General features: G+C 39.2%; 1 protein-coding gene and 1 long non-coding RNA gene across 3 annotated transcripts in view; one reads left to right on the top strand and one right to left on the bottom strand.

Annotated features, from left to right (window-relative positions):
• The first annotated feature begins 14,979 nt into the window (after positions 1-14,979).
• The window catches only part of FBXO32 (F-box protein 32), a 42,221-nt gene continuing 31,223 nt past the window's right edge, over positions 14,980-25,977 (top strand). The window contains exons 1-2 of one of the 2 annotated variants that reach the window (XM_051971054.1): positions 14,980-15,101; positions 25,694-25,806. In XM_051971054.1, coding sequence (XP_051827014.1) covers positions 14,986-15,101; positions 25,694-25,806 — 229 coding nt within the window. In that variant the 5' untranslated portion in view covers positions 14,980-14,985. Of the gene's footprint in view, positions 15,102-23,918; positions 24,011-25,693; positions 25,807-25,977 lie in introns of those variants that run through there. The other variant, XM_051971055.1, reaches the window with a different exon arrangement.
• On the bottom strand, positions 15,952-25,725 carry LOC127544426 (uncharacterized). The gene is made up of 2 exons (XR_007949443.1): positions 25,629-25,725; positions 15,952-24,001 (listed from the first exon to the last, which is right to left on the bottom strand). It is a non-coding gene; the product is annotated as an uncharacterized LOC127544426 (long non-coding RNA).

The following is a 25,977-nucleotide window of genomic DNA, read 5'->3' as shown; positions in this document are numbered from 1 at the left end:
TATCTGAAGAGGGATTGTATACATGCCAAGAGAGAGACAAGCCATATCTTTGTCAAAGACTATAGTAAGAAGAAGAAAATGAGGGATGATATCAAAGGGTTTTGAGAAGGAAAAAAGAGAAGATGAGGAACCTCATGGCAAATAGCCTCTATTTTCTCAGTAAGGTATGAGGCAAGGACCTCAACAAAAAGGAGGGCAAGAAGAAAGAATTGTGTGTGAAAGACTTGAGGAGAGAAGAGAAGATCTGGCAATAGTTGCTGTGGACAGTGAGATGGATAAGAAGGATTAAAAGGGTTAGCTAAGCAAAGGCTGAGACAACATAAATCTGTTGTGAACCGGGTCAGCCCAGTTATGTGACTCTTCCAAGTCTGTTAATAACATCTAATGAAAAGTTAAGGAGGAAAACAAAAGTAATCAAGGGCTAGAATTTGGCAAGGTATGAGTGACAATAGGACTAAATAGCAAAGGATTTAAGAAGAGAGAACAGTGTTGAATTTTATTGTTTTTTTCTTTTATTTCTTCTGGATATTTTATGCTGAATTTTCCATTGAGTTCTGGTCTTTTTCCTACAAATATTTGTAAGTCCTTCAGTTTGTCGAATATTATTTTTTCAAGATTGTGGGGGAAAGAAAATAAAGTAGGAGCAAGGGTGACAAGAAGGGAAAGAACTTAGGGAGGGGAGAGAAGTAGATAAGGAATGTAAAGGGGAAGGAAAGAAAATAAGGATAGAATTAGTGAGAATGAATAGTTTTAGGAGGAATAAGGTATAGGAAGAGTTGGAATGATAGGTTATAATGTGTAGAGAAATTTCAAAATTTGTGGTTGAAGAAGTGAACATGTATGAGACATGGCAAGATCAAGGGAATGCCTTCCCAGACAGCAGCTGGGGTGGAGTAGAGGAGTGGTAGATCATGGAAGATGAGGAGACTGACAAAATGAGAGATCAGAAGACTTGAGAAAATAGTAGACAATCACCACTAGGATTTGGAATAGGTAATAAATTTAGCTAGAGCAAGCAAACCTCAAAAGAAAAAAGATTTCTGAGTGATGATGGCAGAGGAAATGTATGGAAATGGCATGGGAAGCAAGAAGTATTCTGACTCCCCTTATCCCACCTATAAATTGGTGATTGAGGTATAAAAAAGCCATAAATAGTCCTAGTGCATGCAGTATCTTATGAAAGCCCAGACTGAATGCCAAGAAGAAGCAAGAAAGGAAGTGGTCTAGTGTAATCCCAATCCCAAAGTTCATTGATACAAAACTCTCACTATTGTTAGAGATGAAAGCCCTTGTGAGGGGCAAGACACAACTGATAAGAGGCAGGAGCTCCAACCTTTGCAGCCTCCTTTGAAACTCAATAAACTCTCAGTCAAGTTGCTTTGGGCATTTATCTGACTTCCAACTTGGAGAGAGAAGAAGCAAGAGGCCAACTTCACCTCAGGTTGATGAAGGAAAAGATTATGACAAGATGAGAGGAGTTAGAAGTCTCCAGTTTATCCCTGTACCCAGCTTCCTACTCTAGAGACTTTGGGGAGTTTCCTCTTGGGTGAGACTCAGAACATTCTCTCAGTTGAACTGAGTTCTCTCAGTCCCAGTGAGGGAAGTTCCTCTACTCAGCATTATCCATTATATATTCTCTGATTTCTGTTTTGCTATGACTTGGATAAATGGATTTCTTTGATGTTCTCTAAGTGTGTTCATCATGGAACTAGAATTTGTTGGGGAAAGCATTAATTAACCCTTGGGTCCTTCTTCCTTTGCCAAAAATGACAAATTAGAAGTTAGAATGAACACAATTACATCACATAGAGATGTCTGTTTTGCTTCCTTTTGTGCCACAAAATGATGTTTTTCAGCACAGATGGATCCCTTCACACATGGAACTCTCTTTCCCTACATATAGGGGCTCATCCAGGACTCAGAATGAAACAAAATGTCTTAGCTATATAGTGGGAGGTTGAAAAGACACAGGGCAAAGGGTGGGCAGTTCTACAACGTTTTATTTGGTGGGGGGGGCAATGGCTGAAGCAGATGAAAATGTGAGATCAGACATCTAGAGTTGAGGGGTGTCCTTTGGCAATTGAAAGGTCAATATCACTGGAATGGAGAAAGTAAGAGGAGGACTGATTCTGAGAAGTGGAGCATAGATGTGCAAATCTCCATTGATGATGGCAGAAGTGTAGAGCATTTGCTATCTCTTTCTTGCTTTGGGAAATGCCCTCCCAGCATATTCTGTGGCCTTTCCTGGTGCTAAATACTATTCTTGTGTGTATCAAATTTAAATAAATCATAATCCTTCACTTATGAAGGAAGGATATATCAACAGCAACAATAATAATAGCTGGCATTACCATAGCAACTTAAAGTTTGCAAAGCACTTTATATGCAAGAGCCCATTTGAGCCTCATAGCAAATTTATGTGAGATGGGTACTCGAGGTTTTAATTATCCCAGTTTATAGATGAAGCAAAAAAGCTAAGGAGATCTCAGGCTTCATGAAGAGAAGCACAACTTTCAAGAAGAGGGAAGGAGGGGGTAGCTCCTATGTACTCTGTTCTCCTCAGACCTCATCTGATGCATTCAGTGCTAGTACCACAGTTTACAAAGGATGTCAATAAACTTACATTAGTAAGCACAGTAGCAGCTATTTGGCACAGTGGATAAGGCACTGGGCATGGAATCAGGAAGATCTGAGTTCAAATGTGGCCTCAGACACTCAATAGCTGTGAGATGCTGAGCAAACCATTTAACCTCTGTTTCTCTAATCCACTAGAGAAGGAAATGGCAAGCCACTCTAGTGTCTTTATCAAGAAAACCCCATATGGGATCACAAAGAGTCACACATGAGTGAATAACGATGACAACAGAGCATTGAGCCAGGAGTTAGGAAGACCTGAGTTCAAATTTAAGCACAGACGTTGCCCAGGGCATGAAGGGAAGGGAAGTGTGATCTTGCAAATGTAATTTAATTTCTGTTTGCCTCAATTTCTTCATCTGTAAAATAGGGACAAAAATGATATCTACCTCCCAGAGATACTTTGTAAAGTACTTTGAAAACCTAAAAGTGTCATATAAAGAGAGCTCATTATTATTAGTGTTATTAGTTATTTTACGCTGAAAAGCATCAGAAAGAGTAAAGCTAGGATGGTAAAGGACTTTGAGTCCATGTCATATGAGGATTAGTTAAAAGTACTAGAAATGGAAAGCTTGCATGAGAAAAGTAGAGGAGACATAATAACTGTATTCAACTATTTGAAGAACAGTTGTATGAAAGAATTTGTTCTGAACCTTAACCAGGAACAATAAGTAAAAGTCTCAAAGAATCAAATTTAGGCTGGATATCACAAAAAACTTTATAAAAACTGTCATTGTCGATATGTATTGTCATATACAACTCTAGGTGTCTGACTTTTGTGACAGCATTTGGGGTTTTCTTAGGCAAAGATGCTAGAGTGATTTGCCATATCCTTCTTCAGCTCATTTTACCAATGAGGAAACTGAGGCAAACAGTGAAATGCCTCGACCAGAGTCACACAACTTGTAAGTGTCTGAGGCCAGACTTGAACTCAGGAAAATGAGTCTTCCTGACCCCTATTAACTCCTATTTACTGAGCTATCTAGCTACCACTGGTAATAATGGAATAAAAAAAAAATATTGGCCAGAAGTCTTATAAGTAGGAAGATTCCAAGTTAAGAGACAGAGAGATAATGGGTAGGCAGATATGATAAATAAATAAAGTATAGACAAATGATAGAAATCTACATAGAAAAATAGACAAGCATTTATAAAGCACATATGAGGTACCAGGTACTATGCTAAGTTCTAGGGATACAAATAAAGCTGGTAAGACCAACCCTGACCTCAGGAAGCTTATGTTCTCATGGCAGAAGACAACACATAAAGAGGAGCTTACCAAGCAAGGGGAAGGGGTACAGAAGGAAGAGTACTCAAAAGACAAAGTGGTAGGCAGGGAGGAGGGAGACAAGGAATTTGCAAAATGAGTCTAGGAGGGATTGAGGCAAAGCATGTCTGGGGTGCTTCCTAAAACTGGACAGAAGGTGGTGAGTAGTCCAGTTTAGCAGGAATGTAGAGTAGATGAGAGAGGGAGTAGTGTAAGATAAAGTATTGGGATCCCATGACCTCTGACACAGGGCCTGGCAAGTGTTGTCCCAGACAACAGGGACTCAGCTGTCACTGTGTGACAGTCATAGCCCAACCATTCAGTATTGTTCACACCCAAAATGTGGAGAGGAAAGTTACAGTGTACTACACTGGACTTTACCTGGAACACATAACACAGGAGAACACAGACAGAAGTACCAACCCTCTCTCCACCTATCCCACTGCTCTGTCTCATTTATAGCATCTCCAACTTCAGTGAATAATGGGTCAACCTACAATAGACACAAGCACAAAGCTTCTCTCTCTCCCAGCTTTTATCTGGGTCCTACAGCCATCCTCAGAATAGGAGAGAAGGGTAATAGTTGTGTCTTTCTATCACCACAACTGCTCTGTTTCCATGATTCTGGTAATGTAAGATTTAAAAAGGGAGATAGTTTCAGATAAGAAATGGCATCTAATATCACTCTAAGAAGTTTGAAGCATTGACAATGCTATAGGGAGTCACTGAGGAGTTTGGGACAAGGAGAAGAGGGGAAAGGGGAAAGGAAAGAAAGGAAAGGAGAGGGACAGGGACAGGAGGAGGAGCGATAGGAGGAGAGGAAAGGAGAGGAGGAGTGGAAGGGAGAGAGAGAGGAACAGGGACAGGGAGAGAGAAAGAGGGAGGGAAAGGGAGAGGGACAGGGACAGGGAGAGAGAAAGAGGGAGGGAAAGGGACAGGGACAGGGAGAGGAACAGGGAGAGGGAGAAAGACACGAAGAGGAAGTGAGAGAGGGAGAGAGAGAGAGTGAAAAGGACAGGGATAGGGAGGGGGGAGGGAGAAAGAGAGGGAAAGGAAGGGAGGGAGGGGGGAGGAAAAAGGAGAGGGGGAGTAGAAAGGAGAGGGAGAGGAAGAAGGAGAAGAAGAGAGAAAAAGGGAGACAGACAGAAAGGAGGGAAGAGAGAGAGGGAAAGGGAGAGATAGGAAGAGAGAGAGAGAGAAGGAGAGAAGGAGAGAGAGAGCACTTAAAGTCCATCAGCTATGATGATGTAGAGAGAAGATTGGAAGCAATACAAATTTGGAGAGAAGAGGGAAAGATTGATTAACAGGCTCGATCAACAATCTACTATCTATATTTAGGTAGTGACAGTGTTTAGCAACATAGTTGGCACATAGTAGGCATTTGATAAATGTTAATTGAATGAATAAATAGGGAGGAATAAGAATTTGATTTGAAGAAAAAGAAGGCTTAATTTGTGCCTGACATTTTAAATTTGTTATTCTAGCTTTACTTTTAAAGAAAAATTTCTACAGAAGCTCAAAGTCTATAGGCAGAAGCATTGTTCATATCTTTTCTTTACATCCTTCTTGCTCTATTCAATTCCATGACTATATACCTGTGCATTAGAAACAGTTCTGAACTGCAAATCAGGGTTTTGCGTGTGTGAACAAGACATATCATATGACCTCTAAGGATAGAGTCTCAGTTTCCCCATTTGTAATAGAAAAGGGTTAGATTCTAGGATTTTTAAGGTCCCCTCAACTTCTGAAATTCCATGAATAGGCTAAATTTCAAATCCAGATTTATAGGGGAAATTAGAGTTTTAATATTTTTCATTGAAGTAACAATTATTTTAAATCAGATTAATCTTATCTGAATAATGAATGATCCAATTAAGAGAACTATACCACATTTTAAACAATACCACGTAAACATCTGGATTTGCATAAAAATAAATTAGTAAATAATTTTGCAAAAGGATTTTTCCCACATGTTTTCTCCCTTTATATAATATAAGCTCCTTGGGGGTGGGAAATGTTTTAATTTTATTCTTGTATCCTCCAAAATTAGCACAGGGCCTGACACATAGTAGGCCTTAATAAATGCTTGTTGATTGTCAAAAAGGTGCACAATAGAATGCTTTAAATAGCTCTATTAAAAGACTTTGCCAATAAAAAATTAAAAATTAAAAAAATTAAAAATAAATAAATAAATAAATAAATAAAAATAAAAGACTTTGCCAAGAGTCAATATTGAAAAATTACCCATGCATATGTTTTGTAAATAAAAAGTTTTAATAAAATGAATAAATAAATAAATAAATAAATAGCTCTGTTAGCATTCTTTAAATGTGATTTGAGTTACAAGATTATAAGAACATATAAATAGAGGATTTTAATCTAGGGGCTTCAACCCAGTAACTTGAGCTTTTTAAAAAATATTTGAATAACTATATTTTAATTTTAAAAAGTTGTTGTTGTTTTGCAATCCCATGTATTTTCTTTCATCCATTTAAAAATTATTCTAAGGAGGAGTCCATAAGCTTCACCAGACTGTCAAAGGAGTGTCCAGGCTACACACAAAATGATAAAAACAATTGCTGCCATAAATCATACAGTAGCTTTTATATATGGAAAGGAACTTCCTATACTCAGATGAGGAAGCTGAGACGCAGAGAACTTAAATGATTTGTCCAAAGTCACACAAAAAGATCTAGACAGAGACATACTTAAAATCCAGATATGTCAGTTCCAAAGCCTGCCCTCTTTCCATTGCACCCCAATGAATAAAGCAACTTTCTCCTCCAGGGATACCTTTTATTTTCTCCCAGGCGATTTTTGAATCCTGGAACACAACATGTGAAAATGCTCAAATCTATAATTAGCCCATCCCAAGTACAGAGAGTAGCCACTAGGTCTGTCTTAATGACCTACACACAAAGTTTTAAACTAAACTAAACCCATAAGCTTCAACAACACAAATAATGTAACAGACTCAAATTTTGAAATCTTTAGTAAAAGGACTGATGGGGATTTGAAGTATCAGTGTCAGCTTTTGTGTGTTTTCTCTGTTTTTCTTCTTTATGTAAAAGTTTACAAACTTGTGTCAGATGAACACTGTCCATTCAGCACATGCAAAGGCCAGGAAGGGAAGAATTTTCTTGCAAACTGAGTGATTCCTTCTAGAAATAAGGAGGATTATAGCAAAATGCCCTTGGCCCTCTCTAGAGAACAGATCAGGCCCACACGTCAGGAATGCCAAATGATTCTCATTAAAAGAATGAGCAGATTTTCAGTGACATGTGTCTGACCAACTTTAATTTAGTTGGCGGGACTTGGAGCCAAAGGTCCAAAAATAACACTCAGCTGGCAGGCTCTGCTCACCCACACCTAGCAAACACCCTGGCCACTAGTTCCAGGATGCCCCGCCCAGGACAGGGGAGAAGGTCAGATGCAAATTGTTGTGACATTAAACATACATTCTCTTTAAGTGCTCTGAAGTGGCTGGACGTAATCTATTTACTCACTTCAGTTCCTCCCTTCTCAAATGCAGCGTGTGTGAACGGAGGGAGATGATGGATTTGGTCCGCTGCCCTTCCCCCTTCCCCCCACAAATTCATGCTAAAGCTATTTTTAACCTACTACTACCACCATTAAATATTTTCATAATAAAATACCCTTTGGAAAAAAAAAAAGAAAGAAACCCAGTAAAGTAACATAATACTGCATTTCAATGAAGAATGTCTGCACTTCAACTTGACTATACATAAAAGACCCACAAAGTTACTTCAGAATCGAATATAAAATGTTCCTTTTGGCATTTAAAGCCCTTTGTCAACTGGTCCCTTGATACCTTTCCAGTCTTTTTATGCTTTCCTTCTTTCAATGTGCTCTGCGATCTACATGGGACTATTTGTTGCTCCTCAAATGCAGCCCATCACCTCCGAACTCCAAGGATGACCTGGCTTGATGTCCCCCCTCACCTCTGCTTCCTAGCTTTCCTGGCTTCTTTCAAGATCCAGCTCATATCACACCTTCTGCAGGCCTTTCCCAAGCCCCATCCCCCTCCTCGCTATTGCTGATGCTTCTCTGAGATTATAGATCATGCATGGATCAAATGAGATAATCCTTGTAAAATACTTAGCACAGGGCCTGGCACATGGTCATTGCTATATAAATGTTAGCTTTTTTTTTTTTTAACTGCAATAGCACAGTGTCTCACATATAGTAAGTACTTAATAAATACTAGTTCTTATTTTTATGCATCATGCATTTTTATCTGTTATTTCTCTCTTTAGAATACAAACTCCTTTAGGTTCAAGAACTATGTTTATGCTTTACTTGTATCTCCAGAACATAGCACAATACCTGACAAGTAAGCACTTAATTCTTTTTAATTAATTAAATTAATTAATTATTTGAATTTATTAAATTAATAAATACTTTTTTTTAACTGACTCATACCCCTTTATACTTACCAAGTATAGCACAATTAGGGGAGATTAGAAGAATATCTTATTTATTAAAGCAGAAAACCTCCCATGGAATTGGATATGGGCTATGAAAGGACATAGAGCCAGCATTCATGCCACTTACACAGAAAGATTTGAATGATTGAAAGTAAATGATAAAGAAAAAAGTGGTTTGAGGAAGAAGTCACAGATTTTGAGACAGAAAGGATCTACCTGAGAGATTACCTAGCCAATTCCTTATTGTACAAATAGGGGAACTATGGTCCAAAAAAGACATGAATTATATAATTGACAGGCAGGATTTCAGTCAAGGTCCTCTGAAGCTGAATTGTACCACTGCACCAGATTGATTTGAAGTTTAAGAAACAGGAATAAGTACTCACCTTGTTCTCTAATAAGCACAGTTCCCAATTATACTAGTGTTATGTCCCACAAAGACTAACCTAGCAGACTCTCATTTGTTATCTTGTCTACAGCATTTAGAACTTTTTAATCTTTGCAAATTGCTTTCAAGAGCTATTTTTAACTCTTCCTACACAATTATCTTTTTTATGGTGGGAAAGCTGGGTCAAGAAAACTGTCGCTATTTGAAAACAGTCTTCGTCTAAAAGGCTGCATGAAAAGAATTAGAGCTTCCTGGAATAAGGGCAGAGTGCCGCTGAACTTTGTTCTGCTCCAAACACATCTGGAAGACTGGGTTCAGTCTTGAGCATCAGAATTCAGGGACAATGAAAGCAGGAGAATGAGGGTCCCCAAATTCAAGCCAGAGAAAAACCACTTGAAAAAATTAAATATGTTTAGCCTAGAGAAATGTCTTTACAATACCGTACTGTGAATAAATTGAGATTACGTTCAAATTTTCAGATTTTCTTTTCATATTACACTGTTTCTGTGAGAATATATTTAAAATCTTATATTATTTGCTAATTTTATCATTCTAAATAGTCATATCTGGAAAGTTTTAAAGAAAAAAATAAGACATTCAACCATGCAAAGTAAATATATATATATATATGTATACATATGTGTGTATGTATATATATATGTATGTGTGTATGTATATATATATATATATATATATATATATATATATATAAAGGCAACATGGTATTTTTTTCTATTTAATTTACATTTCTTATTTCTCAGCTAGATGGGTTTTTTCCCCTTTTAAATTAAAATACTGTGTTAATTGACATTGATTCAGGAAACAACTAAGATGAGAAACTTGGATTGATGCAATGGGCATAGATTTTTATATCTTACACTTTTTTTTATATATAAAACATATTTTGTACATTGGACTACTAAGCCCTCTCAAAGCAAAAAAGAGAGAGAGAGAGAGAGAGAGAGAAATGTGTGATCTTTTTCTTCTTTAAAAGGGGGTCTGAGGGTCCAGGGTTCAGGTCCCTGTTCGGGCGCCAAAATGTGGTGATCTTTTTCTTCTCAAAACACAGCCAGGTGATAAAAGTTCAGATCTTTTATTGTCTCTAATATAGCCCGGTTAGCTTAGAGGTCTATCTCTCTGCTTGGTTCCAAGAGCTCCCTCCGAATGTCGCCAAATCCAAAGGTTCTGTCCTTCAGCCTCTGCCTCTGCTTTCTTCAGCCTCCAACCAGCACAGAGATGGAATGAATCTCTTGTCTCCTTCACTTGGGGCTCGGCTAGCTTTCTGGTGAGTCTTTCAGACCAGCTTGGTCTCAGTGGGGGAAGTGCAAGAGCCCAGCCACCAACTACAGTGATGTGAGATGAAGATGAATCTGGTTGTCCACTGAACTCTGGACTCGTAGCTTTTTCCTCTGAAAATTCTTCTTCTGCCACCAGCCAGCCAAATAGAAAATATTCTCCCTTGCCTTGCCTCGGAGAGAGGGCTTCTGGCGTAATTCCGCTGAAATCTCTCAAAGTGCTCTGTGTTTGCATCAGAGTGCTCCTCTCCAACCAGCTGAATTCTCTTCTGCGACCAGCCAGCCAAGTGGAATATATTCTGGAATAGATCTCTCATCACTGGCTTTATATCTGACTCTTCTGAGAGAATGGGATTATGGGTTTTCTCCCATAGTGCTCTCTGGCCCTAAGAGCTTTAAGAGAGGTGTGAATTCACCAAGTTACAAAGTTTACTTTGTGAAGCTGGCATACTTGTGAACTCCAATGAGTAAAAGTGTAAACACAAGCATTGTACTAATTAGTTCTACTTAGTACCTTGTTTCAGGTTCTGGCCCAAAACATCTTCTTGTAAGATCAGATCAACTCTAATTAGTTAGCAGTTCGTAAAGATTCCAACAGAAATGCCTTTAGGGAAGGAGGGGCACACATTGTTCTTTTTGAAAAGCTATCATGTGCAAAAGGGATTAGACATATATTCTAATTCTATTCAAAGACTGAGAGTAAGAAACAATATGTGGAAAATAAGAAAAGGAAAATCTAATCTTTATGAAAGGAAAAATCGCTTAATGGCTTAATGATTAGAGCTCTGTAAAAGTGGATTGGGCTGCCTTAGGGGAGATGGTCCGTTATCCCTCTCTTTGGAGGACTTAATGTAAAGGCCAGACTGTTTTATTAGTTATGATATAGGACAGGGATGTCAAACTAGATGCCTGCTGCCTCAAGCAGTCAGCAAAACCTCCAGTGCGGCAGAACCCAGGTTAAAATGTAATTGGGAAATGTCTGACAGAAATACAAATACAATACAACATAAATGATTTTGCTTTGTGCTTTTCTTAGTTAGTAGGTGTCCAGGTGGCCCACAGGACTGTTTCCGAGTTTGACAGCAGTGGTACAGAGGAAATTCCTGTTCAGGGCATAGGCTAGGCAGTTACTCCCCTCCTCTAGAATCTTTAATGCCTCTCTTTGGTTAAAATGCAAACTCTTCATTTTGGCATTCAAAGTTCTTATGAATTGGCTCCAGTCAGCCTTTCTAGACTTTCTCCATTAATCCCTTTTGCATACTCTCTGCTCCAGAGAAACTGGCCATGGAATTGGAGTTTTATCTTCTGTATCACAAGTGTTTACATATGCTTGGAATGTACTCCATTCACTGCCATTCATTTGCTTTTTGGAATCTATAGCTTCGTTCAAAGCTCAGCTCAGGTGCTACCTCTTCCCTGAAACCCTTCCTGATCTTGTTGGTTCTGAGTGTTTTTGCTCTTCTCAAATTGACTCGTATTTACTTATCTGTTTACTTGTTTGTATGCCTCAATAGGATGTGAGCTTTAGGATAGGGCGGTTGTCCTTCTTTTCTGTCTTTGAATCCTTAACACCAAGCACAATGCCAAAGACATTCTTTATTTGTTATTGTCTATACTTATTATTTTGTTGGCATAGGGAATACCTGGTATGGAAACTCCCTTTACCAGTGCAGATCAGCAACCTGAATGAAACATATTCTTAAGAGAGTTACATAGTGCAAAGAATGTTGGTTTTGGAGTCATCAGATCCTATGTCTGTCATTTAATCTCACTAAATCCCAGTTCCCTCATGTGTAGAATGAGTGTTGGACTAAATGGCCTTTAAAGCTCCTTGCCATTTCTAAATATGCAGTCCTAAAGGGTTACCTGAACACTGTGAAACTAAGAGCCTAGTCACACAGGTGACCGTGAATAAGACCATAACTAAGAATGATTTCATCTGGGGAAAGGAAACTGTGGTAAGTGTGGCAGCAGTCACTCTAATTACTATGTGGTTATAATAGGAGAAAGGGTACTTTAGTCCTTGGTGACTGTTCTATAAAAAGTGCAGGAAGCCTCAAAAAAAAAAAAAAAAAAAAAAAGTGCCTGAAGGAAGGTTGAGCTCTGAAGGTGTGAGTAAATTGCCCCTCCAGTAACAGAGCCCAGGAACAAATTGCCTATTGCCCTGTGCTAGTTAAGGTTCTGAAGAGAAATAGGACTTGAAGCTAAGTGGAAACCACTTCTCTCCTCCTCTCTCTGCTCTCCCCCTATACCTGGCCCCCACAAAAAAGTCATGCCCAGGCTGACTAGGAAATCTGGATCTCATGAGTTTCTCTAATAGGGCAGTCTGAGGTAAATGTGAAAGGTCTGTTCAGTGATGGCACAAAGTTATCTTTACAACTGGAGGAGTATAATCAATGTCAGGCATGATTTGAGTATTGTATGTTTTCTGTATTCTTTTTTTTAAAATAACAATAGCTTTTCATTTTTCAAAATACATGCAAAGATAATTTTCAACATTCACTCTTGCAAAAACTTGTGTTCCAAATTTTTTTCTCCCTCCCTGTCTACCTCCCCCCTCCCTTAGACAGCAAGTAATCCAATATATGGTAAACATGTGCAATTCTTCTAAACATAGTTCCACATTTACCGTGCTGCACAAGAAAAATCAGATCAAAAGGGGGGAAAGTGAGAAAAAAAAAAAAAGGCAAGCTAACAAAAAAAAAAAAAAAAAAAACAGTAAAAATACTATGTTGTGATCCACATGCAGTTCCCATAATCTTCTCTCTGGGGATGGCTCTATCCATCATAAGACAATTGGAATTGCCCTGAATCACCTCACTGTTGAGAAGAGCCAAGTCCATAATTCTGTATTTGTTCTTGAGTCTTCTGAGTCTTTGGGGGTGTTAAGCAGCTTCTATAGTAGAGGAAATAAAAATCCTATCCATTCACAGAAAGGAAGAAAAAAAAAAAAGAAATTAGAGTAATGCTTTTACATGCCCTGGAAAGGAGGGGGTTCAAGAGTCCTGAAATAAATAACAAGTCTCTGGTTATGTTGCTTCTTCAAAAGATTCAGTTGCACAAATTAACAAAGGGCATAAGTCTCCCCCACTCCACTCCCACTTAAAGGGGCTTGAAGACTTGTTATGATTGCTCCAAAGGGGATGAGAGGAAGAAAAGGGCATTCTTCCATATAGCTGCTAAGTGACAGCAGAGGATTTTTCCTGATTCAATTTCTCCTCCTCTTTTGTTTCATTTTTCTGGTACTGTGTTCACCTCCCAGACAAGTAGGGAGAGTAAGAAGTAAGTAAGGGAGAGACAAAGTAATCCAGTGTCCCCTGAGATCCCTTCCAACTATGGAAAGTTATGTGTAAAGAGGATAATTGAAGATCAAATCAATTAAATTTATTGATTAACTAAATCAAGCGAATTAAATTAAGGACTTCTCCAATATCTGATGTGAGTATAGAGTGTTAATATTATGTCCATCAACTGGAGAATGGTTGAATAAGACTGTCATGGAATACTATTGTGCTGTAAGAAATGAAGATGGGGTGATTTCAGAAAAACCTGGAAAGACTAATAGGAGCTGATGCAAAGTGAACTGAGCAGATCCAGAACACTATACATAATAATATCAATACTGTAATGATTATCAATTGTGAAACACTTAGCTACTGTGATCTATATGGTGATCCAAGATGATTCCAAAAGACTCAGGATGAAAAATGTCATCTTCCCTCCAGAGAGAGAACTAATGAATTTTGACACACATTGTTTTTCACTTTATTTTTCTAGCTTTTTCCCCCAAAACGGTTAATAGAGAAATATGTTTTGCATGACTTCATATGTTTAATGAATATCATATTGCTAACCTTCTCAATGGCTGGGGGAGGGACTAGAGACCTAGAGCAAGCCGAAGAGGAGAACAAGAATAGAGAGCTTAAAATTTAAAAAAAACACACACTATAGGGTATTAGTTCCTGATCAAACTGAAGAACTCTCCTTAGTTAAAGGAAAATACCAAAAGGTGAACCTTCAGAGAGTGGGGACTGCTTGAAGTTGAATGTAGATCATGAATAGGGGTGGCTGAACTTGAATTTGCCTTCAAATATAGTTCCCCTCAAAAAAAAAAAAAAAAAAACTTGGCAATTTGGGAAACTTATTTAGTTTGATCTTTTAATTGGGAAAAGAAGAGAAGACAGAGAGAAGGGAGAGGTGTAAAAGGAAGAGAGAAGAGGAGAGGAGATAGTGAGGAGAGGGAAGAAGATAAGAGGGACAGGAAGAGGAGAGACCAGTTTCATAGAGACCATAGGTGCAGTTGCCTCTCTCTTAGTAGCTGCTCCTTGAAGGGCCAAAGAAAAGGAGAAGAAACCTGGGGGTGGAAAACGGGAGAGAGAAGAGATGTTCCTTCCTGGTTTAAAGTTTCCACTGGTACGAGGTTGAGCAACTGCGAAGGGTGCTGTAGCAGTGGCAGCCACCAAAACAAGCCGAGCCCATAAACAAAGCCACGTGTCCTCCCAGGCCGGGAGGCAGGGCTAAAAGGCAGGCAGCTCTTCCGGCAACAAAGAGCAGCCGCCAGCGGGCCCAGGATAAATACTGCGGCCCCAGCGTCCAAGCCAGACTCCCTGGAAGGAGCCACGGACACCAAAGCGCCCTATCTCCTTCGCTCCCTGCTGCCCCGATCTTCCGAAAGCCCACCAAGCCAAGAGCATACAGCTTTCCCTGGACCCCAGCCCCGGAATACACCGCATACTTTTCCTTCTTCCTCCTACGCCCCCTCCACCCCCCAGTCCACCCGAACCAAAGCATCCCCTAGCGCCCAGGTCTGCAGCATCCTCCGGGTGCCCCCGGCCCGAGGAGTCTCCAAGCGCCGCGCGCTCTGCAGGCCGCCGGGCAAGTCCAGGTGCATCCCCGTCCCGTTTAGTCGCGTCTAGTCCCGTCCAGTCCTCCCAGCCGCCGCTCACTGGCACAATGCCATTCCTCGGCCAGGACTGGCGATCCCCGGGACAGAATTGGGTGAAGACCGCGGATGGCTGGAAGCGGTTCCTGGATGAGAAAAGTAGTGGCTTCGTGAGCGACATCAACAGGTGAGGGGAATTCCTCTTCTCCAACCTCCTAGCTTCTTCCTCATATCCTACCCCATCCTGTCCTGTCCTGTTTGGTCCCATCCTATGCCGTGCTATCCAGACAGTGCTCAGAACCGTCTGTTGCAAGTGCTGTTGTTTTCCCCGGGGGTATCCATCTCCAGAATCCAAAACCGGATTAGAGCTGCGGGGAGGAAGGTAAAGAACCTGATACGAAAAAACTGGAGATGGACCTGGGAGAGCTGGGACGGGACGCAAAAACGTGCGGGGTACTTAACTGTGCTTTGGACAGGTTTTTGCAAGGAACTTACTTATAAAGTTGGAAAGGAGAAGGGTGTTTTGAGAGTCATCTGTACCCCAAGAAAGATAACGAGATAATCATAAAGACAGCATTTTTGCTTAAAGGGCTTGGCTCTCATGGTCTGAGAAGCTGGTTTAGAAGAAGCGCAGGTTTTGTCTGTTTGGAGGTTGCAAGGCTTAGATAGCTGCCGCAGGCGGCTTGGCAGTGCTCTGCGATCTAAAGTTCTCTGGCCTCAAATCCCCAGAGACGCTGAGACATCTCGAGCCAGGTACCCTGGGCTAGCCTATGCGGAGCGCTCCGGTCCCGTCTCTTCTCCAAACCTTTCTGCTCCTGGGTGCGAAGTAGGAGAGGGGGAAGTGGGAAGAGAGCGGGAAGCCAGGAAGCAGCTTCCAGCCTCAAGGGTGAAATTTGGGATAGCCAGCTGGTCCTACGGGAAAGGATGCTCTTAAAGGGCCTTGCTTGTAAAGCAAGGAGTGATTGGAGGGAGGGGACAGAATTTGCACCTGCTTCCTCAGTTTCCACTTTCTATTTGTTTAATGTCTCGATTTAAAAAAAAAAATCATTTCAAAATGAGTCCATTTGAAAGGGTGAAAAAGCCCACCAATCTTCTGTAAACCTTCTGTCTCATTCTAAGTTCATACCTCATTTGCTTTGAGGAGAAAAATCAGCCACCTGTTTTCTGCTTGTTATATGACCTTGTTATATTAGTAACCAGAAGTCATATTCAAATACCAACTTTTCCTCAACATGTGTGAAGTGTAGGTAGTGAAGGCTTCCCATCTTCTAGATGAGGAAATGGGTGCACAGAGCAGTGAAGTGACTTTTCTCAGGGTCACATAGCTATCGAGAACTAGAACTTAATCCCAGATAGTCAATCTCTGAAGTCCAGGGGCTACCCTGCTGTCAGAGTTAATAAAAAAGATCATAAGATTTTAGATTTCCAGCAGGAAAGGATTTTTAAAAACCATCCTATCTCTCTGAAGAAGTGAGCCCCTGGATCTGATTTCACCAGGTGGGGAATAGCCAGTGTGTATATTCCCAGCATCAATGACTATCTGCCAGTCATCAGTCATTTTATAGTCTTGGAGAGTTCCTGGTTCACTAAAAGGTTCAAGTGACTTGTGCAGGATCACAAAGACAGTATAAGTCACAGGCAAGTCTTCAGTTCAAGGCAGAACTGATTTCAAGGCTGGTCCTTCCTCCAAAGATTGCCATGTTGAAACTAAGCCCCAGAGAAGGAATGATTTAGTCTAAGATCATACAGGTAGTAATGTGGTCTGGAAGCCCTGAGCCTCAGTAGAATTTTCTCATAATTCATTCCATTGAAATGAAGGGGAAAAGGGGGTTGGAATTGGGTCTGTTGTCTGTGAAGAAGTGTGGACACGGTATTGCCTCATGATCTCCAAGGAACTCTGCAACTCAAATTCTTTGATTCTCTTTTCATCTTCCTTTCAGGTTGGTTGTGAGGATAAAATGAGATATTTGCAAATTGAAACCCAAATTGCAATTGAAACCCTTAAATTGATATATAGATATTATTATTATTGTCATTTCCGTTTGCACTTATGTTCAGCATCTTTAGTCCCTTGCATCAGTGGAGATGGGGAGTTTTGTCTCTGAGCCAGGTTTCTAATTATCCAAGCCTTTGAAATGGTTGTTTTGGATGAGTGCTTGGCACTCAATCCTAAGAAAACTATCAGCAAAATGTGGTTATTTTGAAGGCTTAACCTCCAGAGCCCCTCATCTGTTTGTTGTTTGTAACAGATCAACCTTTCTTTGTCTTGCAGTAAAGAAGGACAAGTTATTTAATCTCTGGGGTTATTCTAAGAGAGTGAGAGGCACAAACTATATTGATTTTTTTATTTTAAGAAAATACATAGGAGTAGTCACAGAGGGAGTTTACTTGGGAGTACTATTAAGAAATCTCTTGTTTATAAAAGATCCAATAACAATTTAATTACAAGGAAAACTATCCTATCTGGTGTCCTCTTTCTCTGATGTCAAAGTCCATCTTATAGGAACTCAAGTTACAAAATGTGTGTTCTATCTTTTTTTTCCTAATTAGATGCTTCTCTCTTGTCCAGGGAACTTTCTCTTTGTCCACTATTTTAACACTTGCTACATTTCTGAACCATGTGTAAATTGATTTTTCTAGAAGAGTAGAACATTCTTCAAGTGGTACCCTCTGGGTTCCTCATCTCTCTAAACAGACTTCTCTGCATATCCCTATCCTTCAGCAGGGAGAAGGCTATTAAGTTCACCTGTATTTGTATTAGTGTATTAGGTAGGTTTCTCTGATTGAATTGCCCCTGAGTGAAACCTCTCCAGTTTTCCTCCACCTCCACCCCCTGTGGTTCTTGTGAATGCTCTTACTGTGTCTCATCTGGAAGATAAGTTGGTATCAGTCTCCCTTAGAAAACAGTAGGTGCCTCTCTCCTATTGGTGTGGAAGAGCCTGAAGGGAGTTTCAGTTTACCAAAAAAGCTCAGATCCAGGCCAGGATCAAATGGTCTTTTGGTCACCTTAAGCCCACTTTGTTCTTACCCATCCCTTCCACGACTGTCACCTTTCCTTGGCCTATGGGAGCCTGATTATGACAGCAGAAGGTGATCCAGTGACCCTGCTGAAGGTCCTTGTATGAGTCAGACAGAGCCTGGCATCTTTTTGGTAGCCCTAAAGCAGCTGGCTGTTAGCACTTTGGTGTTTGTTTTTAGTTCTTTTTTTATTTTCCATCTGTAAACAACTCCAGTCCTCCCTGTACAGAATGCAAAGACTGCCAGCCTCTAAAAGGCATATTTGGCCTTCAAGGGCTGGGCTTTGGAATCTCAAATGTCCCCACTGTTTTCAGGGCACTACTGACTGAGTTATCTATGATGTCAGATTTGGGCTGGGTGCCTGGGCAGGTGATAGCTGCCTCCAGCTCCTGTAGAGAGGAAACAGAAGGTAATCCCTTAAAAAAAAAAAAAAAAAAAAAAAAAAACTATTTGTGGGTTGAAGGTGACACAAAAGCCCTGCATACTTCCCTAATTCCACTTAAATTTTTGATGAGCAGCTGAAGCAAGAGGCCATGCACAGTTGATTGGTAACAGTGCAGATTTTTTGGACTCCAGTCAAACATTCTGACATCGTTCCAGGGGCCCAGTCTCACTCCAACAGCCAAATGCCAGTCAGTCAACTTACAAGCAGTTTGGTGTGGTGGAAAGCACACTGAATTTGGAGTCAGAGGACTTGGGAGATGGTTGTACTGACACATAGGGTGGTCTTGAGGAAGAGATGAGTCAGTGGACCAGAAGAACCCTCTTACTAGGAATAAGAAGGGATTTGACCCCTTTCTGGACATGTGACATTATTTGAGCATAGGGAAGGAAAATCAGAGGGCATTAGAACCAACCATCTCAATTTACAGTCAAGGAAGCTGAATCTCAGAGGGGTGAAGTCACATGCCTGAAGTCATACAGATAGAAAATGTCAGCCTATTTTCAAATATAGATTCCTTGACTCCAAATACAGTGGTTTTTCCCCCTTACTAAAATGCTTTACATCACTAAACAAATCTGTGCCTCAGTTTCCTCACCTGTGATATGGAGGTAATAATACTGGGATGAATGTACCTCATAAAGTTGTTGAGGGAAGCACATTTTATAAATGTGAGTTACTGTCACATCTGTGTGTCAGTGATGTGCTTGATACTGTATCGGATCTTAGTGAGAGGTATATAAGAAATGCAAGTAACATGGTTCTTTGCCTATGCTGCCCATGCTAGGGATACTATAGATAACCAAGTGACTTTTATCTCTTTCCATTTCTTCAGTTTAATAATTGTTAGATTGATTAAATTAATCTTTGCCTTGTTGTTTTTTGGTTTTTTGTTTGTTTGTTTTCTTATTTTTTTTTTGTTTGGTTTGGTTTGGTTTGAATTTTTTGGCTTTTAAGAGTCAACTGGGTAGCATGGTAGGATTTGTATAAATTTGTCAATAGTTTTAGGTTGCTTAGTGGAGTTAAGTTTCATTGGTTATAGCCCAATCTGGACTATTACATATCTATGTACATTTTAAAATCACACTGGGAGTTTCTAAAATGGTAAAGCAAATAGACAAAGAAGAAATAGGGCTTTCACTGTTTTTCCTCCCTCTTACTGATCTCCCTTTGCCTTTATAACCATAATAAACTCATCTTGACATCTTTCCTACTTTTTCCCCCAAGTCTCTTTAAAGTATTCCATCATGTTAAAAAAAAAAAAAAATGAAGAGAAAAAACAACAACAACAACAATTAAAAAAAAAAAAACACTGCCCTTATTCTAGGTCACTGCCCACAAAGATTGGGATTAACTAGTGCCCACTGCTAGCAGTAAAATAGCCACCAAGTCTGCCGTGCCTTCATTTGCAGTTTATGAAGAAAGAAGCCTTAGACAATAGTTCTGCTGATTTTAGATTTTGGAAAGACAAATAAAAATACTGTGGTTCTGTAAGCATGGTGGCTTTTCTTGGGGGGGGGGGGGGGAGGGAAATCCTTTTGTAATTTTCCATTGGCTTTCAATTTGCCTGAAACAGACATAATTGAACTCTTAAAATAGAATGAAGCTGAATATATTATTGCTTAAAATATAAGCAGGCAAGACAAATAAACCTCATCGCTTTTCCCATCCGTCCCTACCCCCTGGAGTCCGAAAGCTAATACTGAGTGAAAATTGCAGGGTTGGTTCCATCTCTTCTATGCTCTGCAAAGGAAGATCATAATCGATTGTATTCTTAAACTTGCTTTTATAATGAGTCACTCTGTCTTGCATCAGGTTATTGTATTTTCTGTGAGGGAGAAGACTCAAATTCCTTTGGGGGCTGTTTTAAATTAGTAAGGAATAAAATGAAATATAAATATTTAAAATTTCCAAAGAATAGTAACAAGCTATGCCCTAAGCTTACGAAAATGCTTTGTTAGGCCTTGCCTGGGTGTTTCTGTGATGGAGAAGATGACAGCTTAGTTTTATGGTGTTCTTCACATGGGTGGAATGTGCGCTGGATTTGTTATCGAATAATAGGACTTGGTGGAGTATCTTTGCATACACAGCATTCTTAGCTTTCAAAAGCAATCCCTGGACCATGCTTGGGATAGTACAGACAGCCAAGTGACCTTCCATCTCTTTCCATTTTCTTAGCTTTATATGGGTGCTCCAGGTTACTGCTTAGGACGAAGAGTTCTGATTGCTCCCCCTCTCAGGCTCCAACTCCTCCACTCTCTTAGTCTTTCCTTTTGCTTTATTTTCAATTTATTTATTCACTTGTTTATTGGTCTAGATGGAGAGCTTTGAAATCAGGAAGACCTGATTTCAGATCCTGTTTGAGACTGGCCAAACACCAGTCATTTAATCTCTCCAAGCCTCTGTTTTCTCATCCCTAAAATGGGGATAATTCACTCAGGTGTTTGTAGAATGTAATGGGCTGAGGCTTGAGTTGATGCACTGAGATCCCAAGCACATGAGGCTAAATAGTAATTGGACCATACTCTATTAATATATAAGCTTGGAGAAAGAATGGCCCCCACCCACTCTTTGTGCAAGTCCTGATGTGTTGTATAGGAAATGACGATTTTGGTGGGTGGGGGCAGGGGAGTGGAAAAGGAAGGGGAGGAGAGACTTTTGGGACTGCCATTGCCACGGTTGGCTCGGCTCGCGTCGCTCTCTCTTAGCTGGCTTCCTGTCGCAACTGCCTATATTTGCTATCGTAATCTTTCTTGCCTATATTTGCTATCGCAATCTTTATTCACCTCTTCACTTCAATAAATATTGAAGATTTTTCCCTTAACCTGAATTCCTGACTCCGGCTGACTTTAAATACGCGGTCTTTACAGCAGAACTCAAATAACATAATGTCATATAAAGCATTAGATCAAATGAGCTGTTATGGAAATAGTTCATTTCCCCTAGTAATCTATAATTCTGGTACTATAGAATTTATAGTCATAGAAAGATTCCTTGGTCACACCACTAAAGAAAACTTGAACCCAGCTCTTCCTGGCACCAAATCTAACCTTCTACCACTATGCCATATTGACTGGCTAGAAAAAACAAAAGACAAGATGGTATAGTTAAGATAGAATTCTGGATTTGGAAACAAGACCTGAGTTCGAATCACAGTTCTCTCATTATCTGTGTAACTCTGGGCAAATTATTTCTCACCTCAGTTTACTCCTCAATAAAATGAGAAGAATTGGATTAAATAATCTCCAAGGTCCTTTTCTGTTCTAAATCTATTTCTGAGCTGCTAATATTGTTCCTATGAGAACAGAGTCAATATTAACGTAGGAAACAAATTTATACCCAGTTCACTTGATAAGCCTTACTGATAGCAGAGCAATCTGAAGGAATAGGTTGCCACTGCTATCCACCTGCAACCTAAAAATAATCTCTCCATACTATGTGAAAGCAAAAGGGCTGAAAAGATTAGGAGGTTTGACAGAAGTGTATTTGAATGGACTCACAAAAAGATTATAGTCAAACCTAGCTCTTGCCGGTACCAAAGGAAAAAAAAAAAAATGTATCAGCTGATAGGATCAGTAGCAAGATTCCTGTTATATTAAACTGATATGGTTGAAAGGACTGGATCATTTATTTTGAAATTTCTTTCTCTGAACTATAAAATAGTATATAGGCAGGGATGTGCTGGAAGCAGCTTGTAATTAAAAAGAGCCAATTATTAAATTTTCATTGTAATCATGTACACCTCAGAAATTAGTAATTACTACAAATCTGGATGAAATTTATTTTGTTAATTTCTAGGCTAAAGAAAGTATTAATGATACAAATTAAACTTCTTAAAGTATATCACATGTACATCCCTCCTTTCTTCCCCCACCAGAATCTTAACTCTTAATAATTATCAGCACACTCATAGTCTGAGGAGCCCTTCACAGGATATATCTACATTTACATATGTGTAACCCAGGGAGTGAGCTGATAAGTTATCTCTAAATCACATTATATTTTAAATTCTTTTGGTAAAGTCACAGACTCACAGAATCTGAGTTGTAAAGGGCCTCAATAGCTACCTAATTTTACTCATATTGATTAAGAAAAGAAATCCCTGTTCAATACATCCAGCAAATTTTGCTTATAGACCTCCAGTGAGGAGGACCCCAACCTCCCAAGAGAACCCCTTCCACTTTTGGAGAGCTCTAATCATTTGAAGAGCTCTATATGAGCTGACCTCAAATCCTAGACTTGAGTTTAAGCCTGCTTGTAATATATATTGGCTCTGTGACCGTGGGCAAACCAACCTCTCAATTCCCTAGACATTTCTCTGAGACATTAAGTTGCAGAGAAGATGCTGACTTGCATTGATGGAGAAAGTTTCCTCACCTGACAGTTCCTTACACCCATAAAATCATAGATCCTGTCCCTATCTCTATTCCTCCATCAATCCTAGTTTTTCAGGCCTTTGCTTTTTAGTTCTGTTCTCTCAGATCAGAAAGAAAATTTTGAATTCCCTTTCTTGATGACTGAACTTTAAATATTTCAAAACAACTAATTGTGGGTCCCCTTAGTCTACTCTTTGTGCTAAAAATCTCCAAGTCCTTCAGGGAAAATTAAATGAGTTATTATGGAAATAGGAGGGAGCTTTCTGTCTAGGTTGCCCCACTTGGGAAGTCCTCTAGCCTATGGGTGCCTCTTATCCTGTGGCACCTTGAGCTAAACTCAACACTCCAAATGGGCTCCAACCAAGACATAGTATAAGTTGAATTACTAAAACAGCTAAAGCAGCTTTAGACTCCATTTAGAAGCCCTTAACTAAGGATTTCTAAATGGAGTCTAAAGTTGCTAGTTGACTCTAATTGGGCTTAAGGACCACTAAAATCCCCAGATCTTTTTCATGTTAGTGATCCAAGAGTCCAAGTTCTGTCAGGACCTGCCAAGCTGGAATGGTCTTTAAAAACAGGATTGGTGACAGGTTGTATTTTAGCTGTCCAAAGATCAGCCTCGTTAATAAATTCAGAAACTTCTTACCAGAAGACTGGCCAGACACCAGATGAAGATTTTGAGGGGAGTGACTGGAGAAGGACCAGAGCCATAATTTTAAATATTTTTTAAAATTCTAATTTATACAACAAAGATTCACAAAGATTTTCTCCCCTCAAAACAACCCTATGAGGCAAGCTGTATGAATATAATTATCTCCATTGTATAGATGAAGAAAGTAAACTGTGTGAGGATTGACTTACACCCATTTGTGTAGTAATTGTGTCTTCAGGCTCCCAAGATTACTCTCTCTACTGTGATACTGTCCCTCTCAAGGCTTGAGGCTAAATGATGGACAAAATCCATAAATCTTTTTAAATATTGGAAGTATTTTAAATTCATTTGGGGAACTTAAACATTTAGGAACTCTATAAAATACTTTTGTAACCAGGCACATTCCAATTCATCTTTTTTGCAAGTTTAAACTTCGATATATTTTGTTTTATTGTGGAACATAGTGACAACAATAAGTCATTGTGTCTTCCTCTGCCTTTAGGGAAGCAATGTGCTAGAGTGGAATGAGTTGCAGTCAGGAAGATCTGGATTGGAATCCTGCCACTACTGTAGAAGCCTCCCTGAAACTGTTTCTTCACCTGTAAAATGTAAATTATAATACGTGTAGGAAACAGTCTATATAATAACAATAACACTTTAAAAACAATTTTGAAAGACATAAGAACTCTGAATCATCTGATGATCAACCATGATTTCAGAGAAATAGTGATAAATTTTATTGCCTACCTTCTGACAGAGAGATGATGGATTCAGGATGTAGAATGAGAGAAAAATATAGAAAAACTGATTGATCAATTAATCAATCAATGGAATTTTTTTGTACATGCCCAATTTAGGAATCTTTTATTTGAATATGCATATCTGCTAACAAAGATTTTGTTTTCATTTTTTCTAGTGGTGGTAAGAGGAAGGTTGAAGAGAGAACAAGATTTCTGTTAAATTTTTAAACATTAAACTTAAAAAAAAGAAATTCTTAAAATACTTATGTAAATGAGAGAAATGCACAAAATGAGATAAAGTGCACAAACAGCAAACCTTGAAGCACTGTGTAAATGCTATCCACTATATCTTGTCTCATTTGTCAAAGCTGCCCTTTGACTGACTTACTATACAGTAAATCTGTTTTGTTTCTGGAAATAGAATAATATCTAGTCACCAGACAATGGCTAAACCTATTGAGAGAAATCCATGAATATGGCTGAGCTGCACCTGCCATATGAGTGATACATATGATAGGGCAGAATGTTCTTTCTTTTCCTAGTCCTTATTGGAATTGTCTTGTCAACATGTATCAAGATCCTGAACTGGCACCTGCTCCTCATGGTTAATAATGGAATGCCCCTTCCCCTTTGGAGACTTCACTCTTTTACTGTATTTTACAGTTTTATTACTCAAAAACTGTGAACAAACTAAATTTTTGCAAATTAAGTCATCCTTTAGATGAGTGCCAGGAAAACCATTTAAGGGCCTTTTATAAAGTAAAGCCATTTTGCCTTGTCTTGTGAGAAGTGGAATAGAATTATGAATAGAGAGCTCCTCTTGGAATAGGAAGACAGGTTCATGTCTTGCCGCTGATGTGTATGTGGTAGCTGTGTGGCCATAGGTATATCACCTAACCTCTCAGTACTCTTAAGTCAAGGCTTCCTAAACTTTTTCCACTTATGACCCATTTTCTCCCGAGATTTTTACATGACTGACTTCGGGTATATGGGAATAAAGAGGTATACAAATCACACATTTACTGATAATAAATCATAATTTCCCAACCCCCACATTCAATTACAAGACCCATTTAGAATTATGCCCCACAGTTTAAGAAGCTGGGCTCTACAGCTCCTTAAAGCTATAAATGACAAATGAGTTGTAGTTCTCAATAGAACTGTCTCAACTGACCACTGTCAGACATGGTGGTCACTATTGGTTTTGCTTCAGTGTTTCTTTATTAATTAGAATTAATTATTAATTCTAAAAGGCTTCTGATATAAAAATAAAATGCCTCATTGCATTTTATTTTAATGAAAGTCAAAACTTTCATTAAAAAAAGCTCTAGACTGTTTTCTGCACAGATATAAATATTCCAAAAAGAGATTAGTTTATGAATGTATGGAATTCAAGGGTGGGGAGAAAAGGGACAATTTGCCTTTTTTCTTTCTGTTCCATGCATATGTTTTATACCAAAGCCAGTCATTTCTAAGAAAAGCTTACCTTGAAAAAGGAAGATTGTTTACACTGTCCCAAAATCATACTTTCTCATCTTTCATTATTCATAGTTACTGCCCCAAAGACGTGCACAACAAGGAGAATCTTTTCAACAGTCTGAACTATGATGTTGTGGCCAAGAAAAGAAAGAAGGACCTGATGAACAGCAAAACCAAAATTCAGTGTAAGGCATTATTTTTGGACTTGGGAAATGGGTGCTAAAAGTTAGGAAAAGGTTTGGGAAACTCATCACAAAGAGAGCATAGTAGCCCTCTCCATATTTATTAATGAGTAATTTACTAACACAATGATATCTCCATTGCTAGTGTTTCCCCCCCAACTCCAGAAAATTATT

Source organism: Antechinus flavipes, chromosome 1 (assembly GCF_016432865.1).
Source record: "Antechinus flavipes isolate AdamAnt ecotype Samford, QLD, Australia chromosome 1, AdamAnt_v2, whole genome shotgun sequence".
Classification (NCBI taxonomy): Eukaryota; Metazoa; Chordata; class Mammalia; order Dasyuromorphia; family Dasyuridae; genus Antechinus; species Antechinus flavipes.
Note: the sequence above shows the minus strand (reverse complement) of the source record. Positions and strands in the feature narration are given on the sequence as shown.